The sequence below is a fragment of the Mastomys coucha genome, unplaced genomic scaffold, assembly GCF_008632895.1.
Source record: "Mastomys coucha isolate ucsf_1 unplaced genomic scaffold, UCSF_Mcou_1 pScaffold5, whole genome shotgun sequence".
NCBI lineage: Eukaryota > Metazoa > Chordata > Mammalia > Rodentia > Muridae > Mastomys > Mastomys coucha.
In genome coordinates, this window is record NW_022196911.1 from 81,971,858 (window position 1) to 81,990,915 (window position 19,058).

A 19,058-nucleotide genomic window follows, 5' to 3' on the forward strand; every position below is an offset into this window, starting at 1 on the left:
GCACCCACATGGCAGCTCACAGTATCTGTAATCCAGTCCCAGAGGACCTAACATCCTCACACAGACATACAGCAGGCAAAACACCAATGCAAATAAAGTTAAAAATAAATTATTTTTAAAAAATCATTGGGTTAGCTAGGCCTGGTGACCCACACATCTAATCCAAGGTGAATGTGAGGCCAGCTTGGATTATGTCGTGAGTTCTAGGACAGCCAAAGCTATATAGTGAGACACTGTCTCAAATAACCACCACCAATAACAAAGAAATTACCAAATGAAAAGCTATTGGGGAACAATACACTCACACAGTTTCAGAGACCACTTGTGGGACTGGAGAGACGGCTCAGCAGCTAATTGCAATTGCCGCTCTTGCAGAGGACCCAAGTTTGGTTCCCAGAACCACACTGGGTGGTTGTGACCACTTATAAGTCCAGTTACAGGGTATCTGACACACTGTTCTGGTAAACCCAGCATAGGAGGCAGAGGTAGATAGATTGATGACTGTGAGTTAGAGGCCAACCTGGCCCATATGGCAAGTTCTAGACCAGCCAGGCATACATAGTAAGGCCTTGTTTTAAAATAAACACATTTAAAAGTCACCCAAGGAATAATCAGCAATTACAAAAGTTTTAACCAAGTGGTTAAATTCAGCATCAACAATGTTGAAATAAGCCAAATATTCATGTCTATACTCCAGACACTTAGGAAAGCTACGACAGAAACATCAAGTTTGAAGCCAGCCTGGGTCACAAAGTAAGTTCTAGGCAAGCCTAGACTACACAGTGAGATCTGACCTCAAAACAATACAAAGCAATGATAAGACAAAGTGTCTCACATGCATCCTGACACATATAAGAAACCTAGCTCTGAGTCCACCTTGAATGTAGAGCCAACAATCAAGGCCGGGATTTAGATCAGTGCTTGCTTAGCACAGGCGGGACACGCTCAAAACCTATCAAAGTATAGGAAAATTCAAACAAGGCATGAGAAAGAACATGGAAAGAGAAATAACGATAAAAAGACACACTATATTTAGTTGTATACTGTTGAACAAAGCGTACATTTATGATATGTACACCTGTCCATTTCAAAAGTACTTAAAAATACTACCCCTCAAGACTGGAAGTGATTTTTATTTTCTACTTTATAATATTTGGGTACTATTTTTTTTAATTTCTGTCTGAGTGTTTTTACCTGCATATACGTATGTATACCACTGCACATGCAGAAGCTTGCAGAGAACAGAAGAGGGCATCAGATCTCCTGGAACTGAAGTCACAAGCAGTTGTGAGCTTCCATGTAGGTAATGAGAATGGAACCTGCATTCCCTGCAAGGATAGCAAGGGCTCTTAACTGCTGAGTCTCTCTAAAAGGCCCATTTGGGTATTTTTCAGACTTTTTCAATGAATCATTTTAAATTAAATATGAAAGCAATATGATACTATCAATTCATCTTGTACACACTGACCAAAATGCTATAAACAGAACTTACACAAAGTCATTTTGTAGGCTGGGGAAATGGCTCAGTTGATTTTCAAGCATGAGGACATAAGTCTGACCCCTAGAGCCCACAGAATAAAGCTGAAGTGCACATACAATCCCGGTTCTGGGATGAGGAAAACATGATCACTAGGATTCATTAAGCAGCCAGCCTGGCCAAACTGAACACTCCAAGACAATGAAGACACTCTGTCTCAATAATCAAGGTGGATGACATCAGATAAATGATACACACATGCACACACATCTGCAGGTGCACACATGCATACACACAACACACAAAACTGTTTTGCCTCTGTCATAGACAGTGAAAGTTAGTTGCCATCATCTACACACAAACCTCTAACACAGTGCCTTCCCCAACAGAATTTTCTCTAATGATAGATGATCTGATATCTGAATAGTCAACGGACTTGCCATTGCCCAGATAAGAACACAGAGCACTTGAAAAGTAATTAGTATAACTAAGTGTAGTTTAATTAACTGAAGGAGCCAGTTGTTATCCTAGCTAGCTTTCCTACACTGAACACAAACCACTGAAATGCATGTTTGTGAAAATAGTCAAGAAAGATATCCCTGGTGATCTGTGTCTTTTTGTTGAAACAATAGACTGGGAAGAAATTCACTCCTTTAAACAGCATGGACATACGCTATTGCCTGTCACAGCAAGTGCATTGGCACCATCCAGCTGAGTTGTCCTAGGTACTCTTGGACCCTATAAAGGTTGTGTTATTGGCTGTAAATATGTGTCATCAGCATTTATAGACTCGTTCTGGTGTCAAATTTTAATCATCAAAAAACGATGCTCAGCAGATGCGCTTATCACAAAACTTTGAACTCTTAAAATCTTGTTCTTTCTTAAGCCACCCTATTGAATACTGCTTCTTTCAGTATTGGAGTTTGTCAGGACATCTTTGTTGCTTTCACCATGAGCACACCTCTGAGTGGTGTGTCCACACTAACAGAGGTAGATACCTTTACTACACGATCAAGACCTGCATGTTAGCTTCATGGAGTGCTTTTCCTTATGTAACAGAACTTCAACAGTTTATCTCTCCTCCCTTCTCAGGCAGCAGTCATTCTACCACCACTTGACTCTCCAACAGCCTCAGTCGTCATGCTATGGGTGTGAATGCTTCCTTTTCTGCTTATCACCGTGACTCACAGGAATATTTCCAGGCTTTTTCAGACATTTCCAACAACGACAAATGTGTGTGCCACACAGAGAAGAAAACAGGGAGTGATGCAATAGGCTCTTGGCCGCATGTTGAATCTCAGGAGGAATCTGACAATGTGCACCACCCCTCCACCTGCCAGTTTATTAGCCTTTGTGGGTGTGCTGGTTTGGGGTAATGTGGGTACACTTAGGAAAGATGTATCATAGCTGAAGAGATATAGCACGAGGTGTGCCATTTTCCCTCCCACACTATGCCCTGCAAACACTGAATCCATCTGTTGTCCTGTTTTGTTTCCTTGTCTTTCATGGCCTTTATTAACTCACACACATTCACTTGTCTTCTGGTTCACTGAAGCAGTAAGTCAGATAAGATTGTCCATACGTCTGTCAAAGTCACTGGCCATAAAGAAGGGCACCCTCAACCAAGGTGACTGATATTGTCATCTTCGTGTATATTATAAGATTTTAGGACAGCCAACTTAAGCATCTTTGTCATAAGCTCATTCTTCTTATAAGTGGTATACGACCATAAAGTCTCCACAAAAAATCGAACAAAAAGTGCTTTTGGTCAAATTACAGTTATTCTCCAGCAAAGATCTGCCTTTGCTGACCAAGAGAAATTCCTTCCTTATCCTGGATCTTAGCCTTTGGTCTTCCCCTAAGTTTTTTGCAAAAATTTGCATCTTGAGTTAGAGAGGTGGCTCAAGCATGAACACTGCTTTCTGCTATTCCACAGGACACAAGTTTGATCACTAACACCCATGCTGTGCTTTTCACAACTGCCTCTAAGTCCAGCTCCAGAGATCTGACTCCCTCTTCTAGCCTCCACAGACACATGCTTACACATGGCATACATTCACACAGACACATAAATAAACTGGAATAAAAACTAAATCTTAAAAAAAGAGAGACATGGCTCAGCGGTTAAAAGCACTGACTGCTCGTCTGGAGATCCTGAGTTCAAATCCCAGCAATCACATGGTGGCTCACAACAATCTATACAGCGACAGTATAACGAGATCTGACACCCTCTTCTGGTGTGTCTGAAGACAGCTACAGTGTACTTACATATAATAAATAAATAAATCTTAAAAAAAAAAAAATCTACCTTAACACACTTGGTGGCACACACCTTTTAAGCCAAGCATTCAAAAGGTAGAGTCAGGCAGATCTCTGAAATAACTTCTGGCTTCAATAACTAAGACTGAAATAAGCTGGAACAAGAGTTGGCAATATTTTCTCTGAAGGGCAAAGAATGAAGACTCTAGGTTTTATGAGCTGTAGAGCCTATTCAACTCCTTTTATTCTCTATTGCTCTGTTTGAGACAGTCTCACTATATGCCAGGTTGGCCTGGAACTCCCAAGTGCTGGTATTAAGTATAGCACTATGTTTGGCCCCCAACTCTGTGGATGAAGACCAAAGTATAACAGATCTAAGTAGATTCCAAACTCTTCCAAAACACATACGCACAACCAGTTAACAAAAGAAAAAATATCTCTATAGCAACAGGTACAAGGTATAACTACCTAAGAGGTTATCATGTCACAGCTACTGGCACATACAAAAATTATATCAAAATCCATGTGTCAAAGTAAGCTAGTAAAAAATCAGAACTAAATCTTTACTATAACCATAACAAACTTGAATTTTTAAAAAGCTATGAATTATAAATTTTATGAAAGCAGTACATATTTTATATATACTAAAATGCAAAAAAATACCACAAATTCCTGGTGCTTTCTCAATATTATTCAACTCTTCTTACAAAACAATAAAACCCACCCCTTATGTCTGTCTTATGATTTGTATTTGCTGACATTAGAAAACTCAACAGAGACTCAAAAAGCACTTGCATTGTGTGGTTTGTTTTCTTGCTTCTCTTGAAACTTATGACCACTAAGGAGATAGAGCCATCGAGACAAGGCCAGCCACCCATATAATGTCCCAGCCAACCACCAACGAGCTCCTTGAACTGAGGCTGGACTTATGACCCACTGGTCATAACACAGAAGGTCAGCTAACATTAGCACAGCTGAGATCCAGCCAAAACACAGTTCCCAAAAGTAAGCTAAATAAATGTTCAGTTTGTCCCACAGCAATGGACAGTTATGTGTATGTTCCTACACATGTACACAAGTACACACAGAGAGCAGGCAAAACATCAGGGGATGAAAAAAGAAATAGCTGAATTAAGGATTAATGTTAATAACTTTTTCATGTTTTGACAGTTTCCAAATTCTCCTTAATAAATAGATAAAACTTTTGTATTCAGAAAAAAAATCATTAAAAATACAAAATTCTGGGCTGGTGAAGATGGCTCAGCAGTTAAGAACACTGGCTGCTCTTCCAGAAGTCCTGAGTTCAATTCCCAGCATCCACATGGTGGCTCACAACCATCTGTAATGGGATCTGATGCCCTCTCTTCTGGAAAGCTGGTGTATATGCAGACAGAGAACTCATACATTTTTTTTTTAAAAAAAGGCAAAAATTTACAAACTTCTGGACCACCAAGATGGCTCCCTGGGTAAAGATATCTAAGCCAAGCACAGCACACTCACAAACATAGATAAGTAGATGTAACAATAACTCAACAGCTAAGAACATGCACTGCTCTTGCAAAGGACCCGGGTTGGATTCCAAACACCCACGCCAGGGGCTCCCAACTGCCTGTAACTCCAGCAGCAGGGGGTCCAACACTCTCTTCTGGCCTTCGGTACCAGAATTCACATGCACATTCCTAACATTTTTTAAATACAGAAATTAGTTCAGGTGGGGTGTGGTGGTACACTCTAGTCCCAGCACTTGAGAGAGGCAAAAGGATCTCTGTGATTTTGAGATCAAGGCCCAGTGAGACATTGTCTCAATTTAAAAAAAAAAAAAATTCAATTTCAAAAAGCATTTCTCATTATTTCCAGTAAATACTGAAAGTCTAAAAATACAAACATTCTTGATAATTTATTTGAAGAAATTAACAGATTTTAAGCTCTAACAGTTTGGGGATGATTACAAGTATTCAGAAAATGAGGAAAATGATAAACCATAAAAAAAAAAATCATGGTTTGAGGAGATGCTAATCAAACTTAAGTGGTATTAGAATTATAATAACAAAACACCAAGTACTGGAAGGCTCAGGAGAAAAGTAATGAGGAAACGGAAAGGAAAAGTATACAAAACTAATAACTGAAGAGAAAAGCAAAACAAGCATATTCTGAAAAAAGATGAATATCAGAATAGACAAGTAAAAGGCCTGGAAGTTGCTGGCTTAGGAGTAAAACTGAGCAAAGAGCACACCCAGGGAAGGGCCTCTTGCTTTTGTTTGAATCATTTATTTCCAGTAAATACTGAAAGTCTTAGGTGGGGCTCTTTGGTTTTTACTATATACATACACATTGCGAGAGTCCAGAAACCAATCCAAATATATATAACAACTTAAAAGAGCAAAAAATTTAAAGAGGGATTATTCTTTAAATGATCCTGGGAAAACCAGATTTCTACTTAAAAAACATGTAGTTAGAGCCTACCCTCACACATTAAATACTGAAAGAGACAGTTGGGCTTCTGCGGCACCACCCACACAGGCAGCACACAGGAATACATGTAGACAAGGCACCCACACACCTAAGACAAAATAATAAAAAAAGCTATTCTCTAGCTGCCACACATGTACTGTGATCAGCTCTCTCTAACTCACAGACTGACAACTAAAGACCAGTTGGTTCTATCTGCTGCCTTTTTTTTATTCTACTGTCTTCAAACTAGCTATGAAGCCCCCAGGTTGGCCTTCCGTTCATAATCCTCCTGCTTCAGCCTGCTAACTGGTGAGATTATAGGCCTGAATTAAAGATATTTTAATGGCTAAGCAGTGTGGCTCGTGCACTTGGGGGGCAGGTGCAGGTGGATCTCTATGAGTTCAAGTTCAAACATATCTTTTTATAAGCTACAAATAATAGAGAATCGTGGGGTTTTTTAACTTTGGTCTTTTTTTTTTCATTTACTTTATTTGAGAACCATGTGAGTCTAAGTACAGACTCTGTACTAAAAGCTGGGCATAAAACATGTGAAAAACAGATATTGTAACTTGCCAACAAAGCAAACAAGGCAGTTAAATATCCCAATGACAGGGAGCTTTCAAAACCACTGTAAAGAAAACACACAGGATGCTGGGAAACTAAATAAGAAACTATCTTGAAGCAACACTTACGAGTTCTGCACACAACGTATAACCTGTTACAGCACAAATATGAACTGCCTCTTATCCCAACTCTGCAGGAGTTTAACCATTCTAATCTGGCCTCTCAACAGACTTAGGAGATGAACCAGTTACTTAAGACTGTACCTCAATTTTCTCTTGTAGAACTAAGGGAAACAATACCTTCCCCATAAGACTGATAAAATAACTAAATCAAATACTTTTGTTTGATTTTGAAACTAAGCACAAAGATAAATTAATATAATCAATAAAAATTCACTCACATAAATCTGTATTTTCTAAGTGAATTAACATTTCTAAACAACTTAGAGACATGTCCTAGCACATAATAAACATCGTCATATAAACAAGTAACACCATGCATATGCAGTTATAATACAGCTAGCTAGTGATTTTTAATTAAAATTTAAAAAATGACTTATAAACACTTTCAGAGAAAACTGGTCACTTTTCTCATTAGATTCTAGGATACCTTTAAAGTAGAACAAGACATAGGATATAGAAAGAAGGGAGGGGCAAGGGTACAGGAAACATCAAAGGGGGTGGGGAGAGCCCCAGGGCTCCATGGCATTGGCTTTTGGCAAAGGTCAACAGCGCCCTCTGCTGGACCTACAGCCCTCCTACACTGACCGAAAATGTTACTACTGCTTGCTACACTAACTCAAATAGAATTTGATTCTAACATTTGTTTAATAAATAAAAACACTGGAATCAGTGTAAAACATGTCTGTAATAATACTTTACTCATTATAAAGATTTACTTGAAAATATAAATCAATTCCTAAGAAAATGACTATAAATGCTTGAACAAAGCAGTAATAAATTAACATTATATTCCCCAGAACACTGTTTCTCTTGTCAAGGTTCTGACCATGTGAAGACTGCAGCCTCACTAGATCATAAGAAAGGAATCTAAGGGGTTGGGGATTTAGCTCAGTGGTAGAGCGCTTGCCTAGCAAGCGCAAGGCCCTGGGTTCGGTCCTCAGCTCTGGAAAAAGAAAAAAAAAAAAGAAAGGAATCTAAAAGCCAAGTATGGTGGCACACACCCGTAAGACCCGGCACTCAGGAGTTGGAGGCATGTGAAGTTCAAGGTCACTGTTAAGTTACATAAGGAGCTGAAGGCCAGCCTGAGATGTGTGAAACCTGTCTCAAACAAACAAAACAAAACAAAACAAGGACAATTAAAAAGAAAAGAATAGGGGCTCAAGAGATCAGTCAGAAGTTAAAAAGTACATGGTTCTTTTCCAGAGAATCCAAGTTAGATTGCCAGCAACCTCATTGCAGTTCTCAGTTGACTCTAACGCTAGTTTAAGGGGATCAGATGATAATCCCTATGGGCACTGCACACACATGGTGCACATATATCTATATATAGATGAAGACAAAACACTCATATACATAAAATTATTTTTTAAAGGTTTATTTTATTTATTTTATGGGTATGAGTGTACACTGTAGCTGTACAGATGGCCATGAACCATCATGTGTGTAGCTGCTGGGAATTGAACTCAGGACCTCTGCCTGCCCTGCTCCCTCCGGCCCCACTCGCTCCGGCGTAGTTCACTGTAGCTGTCTTCAGACACACCAGAAGAGGGCGTCAGATCTCATCACGGGTGGTTGTAAGCCACCATGTGGTTGCTGGGATCCGAACTCAGGACCTTTGGTAGAGCAGTCAGTGCTCTTACCCACTAAGCCATCTCACCAGCTCCCACATAAAATTATTAACAATAACAACAACAACAGGAAAAGAACTTAGAGCCCTCTGCCTCTCTCTGTTCTTTTTCTTAGATGGCTCAGAGGTTTTGAGCACTTGTTGCTCTTGCAGAGGACCTTACTTCAGTTCCCTGCCTATGTAGAGCACCTCACAACCTCTTGTTAACTCCAATCCTAGGGGATCTTATACCGTCTTCTGAATTCCACAGGCACCAGCACACATGTGCACATATACACAGAGATACATATATACATAAAAATAAATAGTAAATCTTTAAAAAGAAATCTGTGTTTATTCTGCTTTATGAAAAAGTCAATCTACAATGTTCAGTGAACCAGATGTAGGTAACAAATTATTTTCTTTGTTTTCTCCCTTCTTCCCGTCTCCCTGTGAACTTCTGTTCAAGATTTCTGTAAGAATCCCTCATTCCAGCCGGGCGGTGGTGGCGCACGCCTTTAATCCCAGCACTTGGGAGGCAGAGGCAGGCGGATTTCTGAGTTCGAGGCCAGCCTGGTCTCCAGAGTGAGTTCCAGGACAGCCAGGGCTATACAGAGAAACCCTGTCTCGAAAAAAAAAAAAAAAAAAAAAAAAAAAAAAAAAAAAAAAAAACAAAAAAAAAAAAAGAATCCCTCATTCCTTTCCCGTATCACTTTTTCTGTACAGTTCAATAAACACAGCCCAGGCCACATAAACTAGGCTTACTGACACATGTGTGTGATTCCAGCATTTCCCAGGAAAGATCAAAGTTCAAGGTCATTCCTGGCGACATTGAAGCTAGAGGCTAAGCTGTAGCTTGCTACTGAGTCAAACAGTAAAGCGTTGAATATACAGGACTGAATATAAGACAAAGGACTGAACATACAGAACTGAATATACAGGACTGAATATATAGGACTGAATATACAGGACTGAATATAAGACAAAGGACTGAACATACAGGACTGAACATACAGGACTGAATATACAGGACTGAATATAAGACAAAGGACTGAATATACAGAACTGAATATACAGGACTGAACATACAGGACTGAATATACAGGACTGAACATACAGGACTGAACATACAGGACTGAATATACAGGACTGAATATACAGGACTGAATATACAGGACTGAACATACAGGACTGAATATACAGGACTGAATATAAGACAAAGGACTGAATATACAGGACTGAACATACAGGACTGAACATACAGGACTGAATATACAGGACTGAATATACAGGACTGAATACACAGGACTGAATATACAGGACTGAATATAAGACAAAGGACTGAATATACAGGACTGACTATACAGGACTGAATATAATAAGATAAAGAACTGACCTCAAGCACATAAAAATACTTAGATGTATACATTAAAATATGCAAACTAAGAGCTGGAAAGATGGCTTAGTGACTATGCTCTTGCAGGGATCTGAGTTCGGTTTCCAGAATTCACATTGGATGGCTCAAATTTGCCTATAGTCTGTGTTCTCTTCTATCTTCTACAGGCACCTGAACACAATCAGCATACATATATACATAAATAAAAATTAAACAAAAAAAGACAGACAAGGGCTGGTGAGATGGCTCAATAGTTAAAAGTCTCACGGAGTAACAAGCCTGACAACCTAAGATTGAGCCCAGAATCCACATAAAAATAGAAGTACTTAACTGAGCCCATAAATCTGTCCTCTAATGTCGGGCATGTTCTATATCATGGGCATACCCAACATCATACATGCATGCAATAGCAATTGACAATTTAAAATATGACAGATGAAATATAAGGCATATAATCTTTTAACATGTAAAGTTCCAAACTAGGACTTTATTTTTCTACTTTACAAAAAAGATTTAATGATAAACCAACTTCAAAAATTATTATATAGGGCTGAAGCAACAGCCCAGGAGTTGAGAGCACTAGCTGCTCTTGCAGAGGACCCAGGTTAGGTTCCTAGCACCCACATGGTGGCGGACAACTGTCTGTGGCTCAAGTTCCAAAGGATCTGGTACACCTTCTAAACTCTGCAGACACCAGGAAGAAACACACATGGTATACAGATATGCATGCAGGCGAAACACTGGTACACATAAAGTAAAGGATAAAAATTTAAAGACCTGCTATATAGTAAATATTAATAAATAAATATGCATGAAACATGTTTTTATTCTAAATCCATATAAATCACTTATTCAAAAATCTATAGAAAATATTTTCATATTTGTATTTGAAAATACTAAAATATATTACAGTACTATAATAAAGTAAGGTCCTAAAAGGAAAAACCGTCCTTACCCAGCATTTCATTTTTACAAGAAAGTCATCTATTTCTACTTCTAATACCGTTAGTAGTAGTAGTCTTTTATATCCATGGATATTATTAATCTTAATTCTCTGAAAAACTCCATGCACTACTTCATGACAAATAGCAGGAAGTATTCGCCAACATTAAAATTTTTCTAAAGTACAAATAAGAAAACACACACGGGCAGGCGAGATGGCTCAGCGGGTAAGAGCACTGACTGCTCTTCCAAAGGTCCTGAATTCAAATCCCAGCAAGCACATGCTGGCTCACAACCACCCATAATGAGATCTTTGGGCCAGAGGAAGCAGGGACTGAGCGAGTGGGGCTGACCAGATTGAGCGAGGTTGACAGGAGCGAGCAGAGGTCCTAAAAATTCCCAACAACCACATCAAGGCTCACAACCATCTGTAAGCTACAGTGTACTCGCATACATAAAATATATAAATAACTCTTAAAAAAGAAAAGAAAGGAAAGCATACACATTCACTATGACTATTTTATAGTGATTGCTTCTCTATCAAGAATAAAAAAATAAGGCCGGGCAGTGGTGGTGCACGCCTTTAACCCCAGCACTTGGGAGGCAGAGGCAGGCGGATTTCTGAGTTTGAGGCCAGCCTGATCTACAGAGTGAGTTCCAGGACAGCCAGGCTACTCAGAGAAACCCTGTCTCAAAAAACCAAAAAAAATTTTAAAAAATTAAAAAATATAGATTATTTTTTAACTCAAGAATCTGTGGCACTGGGCTGGAGAGATGGCTCAGCACTTAAGAGCTGTGGCTGCTTTTCCAGGAGGGTTCCCAGCATCCACATGGTGCCATCTGCATCTGCAATTATAGCTTTAGAAAATCTGCCAGGCAGTGGTGGTGCATGCCTTTAATCCCAGCACTTGGGAGGCAGAGCCAGGAGGATTTCTGAGTTCGAGGCCAGCCTGGTCTACAGAGTGAGTTCCAGGACAGCCGGGGCTACTCAGAGAAACCCTGTCTCGAAAAACAAAACAAAACAAAACAACAAAAAAAAATTGGATGCCCTCTTATGGCCTCCATAGACACAAGTCATACATGAGATGCATAGATATACATGTAGACAAGGCATTCATATACATAAAATTAAATTTAAAAGTTTGTGCATATTTTCCTAGCCCTTCAGAAAATACATAAAACTATTTTATATATTCATGATTTTTATTACAAACTTAGAGCAGTTATTAGAACAAATCTTACAACAGAAGCATATGTTCTTAGCATTTTTATGAGCATTGACCCAGCATTAAATATAGTAAACCCCACACCTGATCCATGTGGTATGCCACTATCAAAACAAAAACAATGGAAAATATAGGTGTTTACCCTGGGTTTATGTCTATATACTGTGTGATTACATGATTACAGACTTGGGTCTCGTTACTAAGACATCTTATCACACAAAGTCTATGTAAGTATCCCAAAATGAGGAAAACCAAAAAAATGTGAAGCATCTTCAGTACCAAGCATTCCAGATAGAAAAGGAATATCCAGTCTATATATATTAAGAAAGACAGGGCTGGAGAGATGGCTCCGTGGCTAAAAGCACTGGCTGCTGCTCCAGAGGTCTGGGATTCAGTTCCCAGCAACCACATGGCAGCTCACATCTGTCTGTAACTCTAAGATCATGTCCTCACACAGACATACATGCAAGCAAAACATCAATGTACATAAAATAAAAAATAAATTTAAAAAAGAAACATCTAAAAGCTGAAAAATAAATAAACTCCTTAAAATTCTGATCCCAACAATTTCAGATAATAGTTATTCAATCTGCACATTGTTGCTACTATTTCTTCTATATATTGCTTTAGTTCTAAAATACACCAACATCTCCGTAATGATTTAATCCTTGAACCTGCCTCATGTGACAGACACTTGTATCTGTAACATTTAGCAAATGGGAAAGCTAAGTACTGTACTAAGGGTTTAAAAAATATAACCCCGGATATATACACAGAGAAGAGTTATGTTTAACTCAAGCTCCTCAAGGAAATGGATCACAAGTTAGGGGCAGGGCTGGACTACACAGTAAGTTCAAGCAAACCTAGGTTAACAAAAAATATAAATAATAAAAACAAAAAGTATTAAAAACTAGAAAGAGCCAGGCAGTGGTGGTGCATGCCTTTAATCCCAGCACTTGGGAGGCAGAGGCAGGCGGATTTCTGAGTTCGAGGCCAGCCTGGTCTACAGAGTGAGTTCCAGGACAGCTAGGGCTATACAGAGAAACCCTGTCTTGAAAACAACAAAAAACAATAGAAATAGAACAAGAGATAGCTCAGTGGTTAGGAGCACCGGCTGCTCTTCTAGAGGACTCAGATTCAATTCCCAGGACACGAACGGTCGCTAACAACTATCTCCAACTGCAATTCCAGAGGCTCTGATGCCATCTTTCTGCATCCAATCTTGGGAACCCACACAATAGAAAGAGAGAACCCCCCACATGCTTGAAGCAACATATGTGTACTCCCACCCAACAAATAAATAGACAGGTGGATAAACGTAATTTTTGTAATTAAGAGCAATAGAAGACACCTGGCTTTGACCTCTAGCAATACACACACACACACACACACACACACACACACACACACACACACTGAGAGAGAGAGACAGAGATAGACAGACAGAGATAAAAGAACAGTAGGAATGAGACCTTCCTGATACCCTTTAGAAAGCCCTTTTACTCACTGTATACACAAGAAACCGCAGCACAGAAAGGAAAAGGGTTTACATCTCACACATTCGTGACCACAAACGGGCAGCAGTGTTTAGGACTAGGAGCTCTTCTACTATTCAAGACACACCATTCCTTCTCTACTTTCAAAAACAGATTTAGAAAACTCCCTATTTTCCTTCTTTAAACTAAGCAATGGCAAAAATACATACATTTTGGAAAGAGGAGCTTGTCTTTCTTACGGGAGACTCAGGATTTCCTCTCCTTTCCGAAGCTAGACGTGCATCTATATGGTGGACATCCTTTTCCAAACAATGACGTTTTCTTATCTGTACACAGAACCAAATGAAGAACAGCTTTGCTGTGAAATTTTCTACAGTCCTTCTTCCAAAAAGCTATTTCTACACAGTAATAACAAAATCTTAAAAACCAAACAAATAAACCTCACGCCACCATTTAGGTCAAGAATATATAGGAACAACTATATATTCTGGGTCTTAACTATTAACATGCAAAAATTACAGCAATACAACGATCTTTCTATAAAAGTCATACCATGTAAACATTAACTACAGCATTATAGCAAAGTCCAAGCACATACCTAATTGGAAAATATATTAATAATACAGCCACATTCTAGATTCCAGCTCCATTTATAATTGACACTTTTACAAAAATAAGCTAGTTTATACTTTAAAAAAAAAGATTTAATTCTAGAAAATATTGCTACATATTTAAACTATGTACAACTAGAACACAAGCAATTTATATATATCCACCAGAAAGTACTAAATCATTTACATCCAAGTGACATATTAATTAATAATCCCTTTTATATTTATAACTAAGCATATTAAATTCCCAATCTCTCTACGTCGGTGGCATACATTTCAAGAAGACTGTATCTCTCTACAAGTACATTCCACGAGCAATAAATAAACAAATAAATATCAGGGGGAAAAAAGTACATTCCATATGAAGTACCTGGTAATTCAGGTCTTTAAATAAGTTTTAGAAATATGCATGCCTCACTGGGCAGTGGTGGTGCATGCCTTTAATCCCAGCACTTGGGAGGTAGAGGCAGGTGGATTTCTGAATTCAAGGCCAGCCTGGTCTACAGAGTGAGTTCCAGGATAGCCAGAGCTACACAAGAGAAACCCTGTCTCGAAAAACCAAAAAAAAAAAAGAAAGAAAGAAATATGCATGCCTTATTGTGTATTGATCTTAAAAAGTAAGTAGCCAGGCCTGTGGTGTTGCATGCTTAAAATTTCAGCTATGCAGAAAGCCAAGGAAGGACCATAAGTCTAAAGCCAGTCTGGGCAACTCAGCAAGATCCTATCTCAAAATAAATTTAAGGAATGTAAGTTCTGTGGGAAGAGCTCCGCATTGCTTAGCATGCTGGAGGACCTGAGTTCATTACCTACACATGCACAAACACCAAAATCATCATTAGAACAACATTAAACCTCAATAAATAAGAATAAGCTTTGTCATTATATTTAAACTATTAATACTCCAAATTATCTACAAAGTGAAAATTCCTATTGACTAAACTACCAACCAAAGAGTATTCATGGATGGGTGCATGGCTCCAGCTACATATGTAGCAGAGGACTGCCTTATGGCATTAATGGGAGGGGAGGCCCTTGTCCTGTGGAGGCTTGATGCCCCAGTGTAGGGGGATGCTAGAGCAGTAGGGGGATGCTAGAGCAGTGAGGCGGGAGTGGGTGGGTGGGGGTAGCACCCTCTTAGAGACAAAGGGGAGGGAGTATGGAATGGAGGGTTTGCAGAGGGGAGACTAGGAAGGAGGACAACATTTGAAATGTAAATTAATAAAATAACCAAATAAAAAAAGAAAAGGAAAGAAAATGTCATTATTAGGTAAAAAGTAATAAAGAGTTTAAAGAGTACAGTAATGGGGCTGGAGAAATGGCTTAAGATTAAGAGCACTTGTTGTTCTTGCAGAGGACACAAGTTCAGTTCCTAGCACCCAGTTGGTGGTTCACAAACATCCATAACTCCAGTTTTAGGGGATCTGATGACCTCTTTTGACCACTGCTGGCACCAGGCATACATGTGGTGCACATACATGCATACATACATACATACATAACATGCCAGCAAAACATTTACTCACATAAAATAAAACTTAAAGACTAATCTGAAATGAAAATGTAAGTACTCTTTAACAGCATAGATACCAACACCAGAACGATACAGAATAGCACGGTCCCTGGACAAGGATGGCACAGAGTCACAAAGCATTCTGTACTTGTAACACTCTCTCACATGTAAGGCCTAGTTTAATAAAAAATAAGATGTGAAAAAAAAATAAACTATTATAGAAAAGAAGCCCAGCAAGGTAGGGAAAATGGGAGCATGTCACTATGCTCAAAACACATAATACCCCCGCATAAAAATGGTACCATGGAACCTATTATTTTATATAATGAATTATATAAGTAAGTTTGAAAATTAATAATTCCAAAAACCTATGAAGTTACTATATGTTTACAATATGCCTTAAGTAAATACTTTACTATCAAATTCTTCATGCATAAGAAAGCATCACACAGTTGCTTTGGCTATTTTGGTGTTAACAAGTTACTATACTAATAGCTTCCTTTTCAACAGGTAACAATAGAAATGACCATTTACTTTATATTCATGATACACTTAACTATTCTCTACCAGTGGCCCAACTTCATATTCCACTATATCTAACTAGATAAGTGGATTATTTTAACAGCCAATAAACTGCTTACCTGCTGTGTAGTTTCTAAGGGTCGGATTCTTTTCTTCTCTACCTGAAAATCATCGTCTTCACCTCTGTGTATGGATGCCTGTTTCTTGGCAGATAACTTTGCAGCCAGAGTATTTTTTTCAGGAGAGTCTTATATAAAATTAATTTTATAATTAGTATGGTAAATTTATAACAAAAAATGTTTTAGATAATTTATTCTATGTAATTTTTAGAAGAAAACTAAGATTTAAGACATTTCTATAAAACTGATAACATAGTTTAAAACTCATGATTTTCTTTTTCCCATTGGCTGATTATTTGAGACAGGATCTCACTAAGTAGCCCAGGCTGGCCTGGACTCCCAAGGTAGATCAGGCTAGCCTCAAAGTCTCCTGCTTCTGTTTCTGAAATTAAAGATATGTGATATGTAAAGATATGTACCTTTTATCAATCAATTTATTTTTACCATAAATACAACAAGCATTTTGATAAACATATACTTAACAAGAAACACCCAATTTGTTTTTTCTCATCAACTCATGTCTTGTAGCTATACTCTATTAATGGTTTAAAAAATATCACTAACTGTAACTGGGAATAACTCAGCAGAGCATTTGCCTGGGGTGTGCGAAGCCTTGGGTTCAGTGCCTAATGCAAAGGACCCTGACAAAGTATGCAAATGGACTCCTTCAAGACTCCATAAATGTTATTGCATTTCCATGAAAAACTACTGAACTTCATCATGATCTTTAGGCTAAAAATACTTTTCATAGAATAAAACTCTTAATTTTACAACCCTAAAAAATCCAATTATTAAAATTACTCCCATTGTACAAAAGAGTAAATTTTAAAGAAATTTGTCCAATATTACAAAGTCAATAATTGGGGCTGGAGAGATGGCTCAGCGGGTAAGAGCACTGACTGCTCTTCTGAAGGTCCTGAGTTCAAATCCCAGCAACCACATGGTGGCTCACAACCATCCATAATGAGATCTGACGCCCTCTTCTGGAGTGTCTGAAGACAGCTACAGTGTACTTATATTCAATAAATAAATTAAATCTTTAAAAATAAAGTCAATAACTTACAGAGCTTAGGTGCAAGAGATTTGCCATTTTACTTCAACATCCTACAACTTCAGCCCTGACAAACAGCATCCTGTTTCCTGCAACTAATGGTGAACACATTTCTTTTCCTCAATGTCTATAACACATTCGTCACTATCCTATACATTAGTTCTTCCCATTTCCTCTGTACCTTTTCTTAAAGGCACCTCCTTCCTTTATTCCTTTATACATTTTCTCCACTTCTGTGGCTTGAATCCCTTCTACAGTCCTTCATTACACTGAATCCACACAATGACCAGAAAGCATGAAAATCAATGTAATGCCTTGACTGAAAAAATTTACAGGCTACTCAGAGGGCAGGAAGATCTATAGAAGCAGGCCCAACAGAACCTATACCATATGCCAAGTCTTTTCAAGGGGTTTTGTTTGTGTTTAGTAGAAGAATGTGTGTGTGTGTTCATGCATGTGGGTATCCATATATGGATAGTCACATGTGCACATGCCCATATGTGCACATTCATGGAAGCCAGAGGTCAACTATAGGTATCTTCTCTGCTTTCTGTGTATGTGCAGTAATTTACAGAGCTTAGGGGTGTGTGTGTGTGTGTGTGTGTGTGTGTGTGTGTGTGTGTGTGTGTGTGTGTGTGTTTATGTATGGGGATGGATACAGTATCCATTACTGAATGTGGAGCTCACTAAATGTCTAAACTGACTAACAAGCAAGCTCCAGGGATCCTGTCTTCAACTCTTCAGTGCTAGAGTTAGATGCATATCAGTGAATTCAGATTTTGTTTTAGACTTGTTTTATTACTTTTGACTATGTACATGCACAAGAGTGTAGGTGCCCACAGAGGACAAGAGTGGTAGGAACTGAACTCTGGTCCCCTGGAAAAACAGTTCTTGCTCTTAACCTCTGAGCCATCTCTCCAGCTCCCACACTGAGAGTTTTAAGTGGGTGCTGGGGAATCAGATTCCGGTCTTCATGCTTGTACAGCAAACATTTTAGCAAATGAACAGTCTTTCTGGACCCAGAATAGGAACAATTTTTTAAAAGATAATGACTAGTAGTTCAGCAACACAAAGACCTAGTTCTTCCACAATCTAGAAGCTAGTCCTCAGAAAAGCCATTCTAAAACAAATTTTTTACAAATATAAGCTTTCTTTATGTGCCATAATATGGTTTTGTTGTTCTATATTGAGATTATTCTTACTTAGAACATGGCAGGTTAATTTCCTAAACTATGCTGTTATTGATACAGTTCCCATTCCTTTTTTTTTAAGGCTTTATTCATTTAAACTTTATGGGTATGAGTGTCTTGCCTGCATATATGTATATGCACCACATGCATATACGTACATGCAGTACCTGTGGAGGCCAAAAGAGGGTGTGGGTCTCCCTTGGACAAGAGTTACAGATAGTTGTGAGTCACCAAATAGATGCTGAGATTCAAACCTGGGTTCTCAGGTGCCATCTTTCTGCCCCTTCTATTCTATTCTCTGTAGATTTTATGAGTTTGCAAGGAGTTCATTAAAGAGGTTAAACTACTATGGCACACAACTTAAAAAGAAGTAAGATGTCTCCAAAATATATGAAGAAATATAGAAGGATAGAGAAAATCAGAGGGACAACTCCCAGAAATCAGTACAAAGAAAGA

The 19,058-nt window shown here is 38.5% G+C and overlaps 1 protein-coding gene across 5 annotated transcripts in view; it reads right to left on the minus strand.

Annotated features, from left to right (window-relative positions):
- Brip1 (BRCA1 interacting protein C-terminal helicase 1) overlaps positions 1-19,058 on the minus strand; it is a 140,867-nt gene that overhangs the window by 111,078 nt on the left and 10,731 nt on the right. For all 5 annotated transcript variants that reach the window (XM_031351260.1, XM_031351261.1, XM_031351257.1 and 2 more), the window contains exons 5-6: positions 16,362-16,489; positions 13,809-13,925 (exon numbers count right to left, since the gene is read on the minus strand). In XM_031351260.1, coding sequence (XP_031207120.1) covers positions 13,809-13,925; positions 16,362-16,489 — 245 coding nt within the window. The remainder of the gene's footprint in view (positions 1-13,808; positions 13,926-16,361; positions 16,490-19,058) is intronic.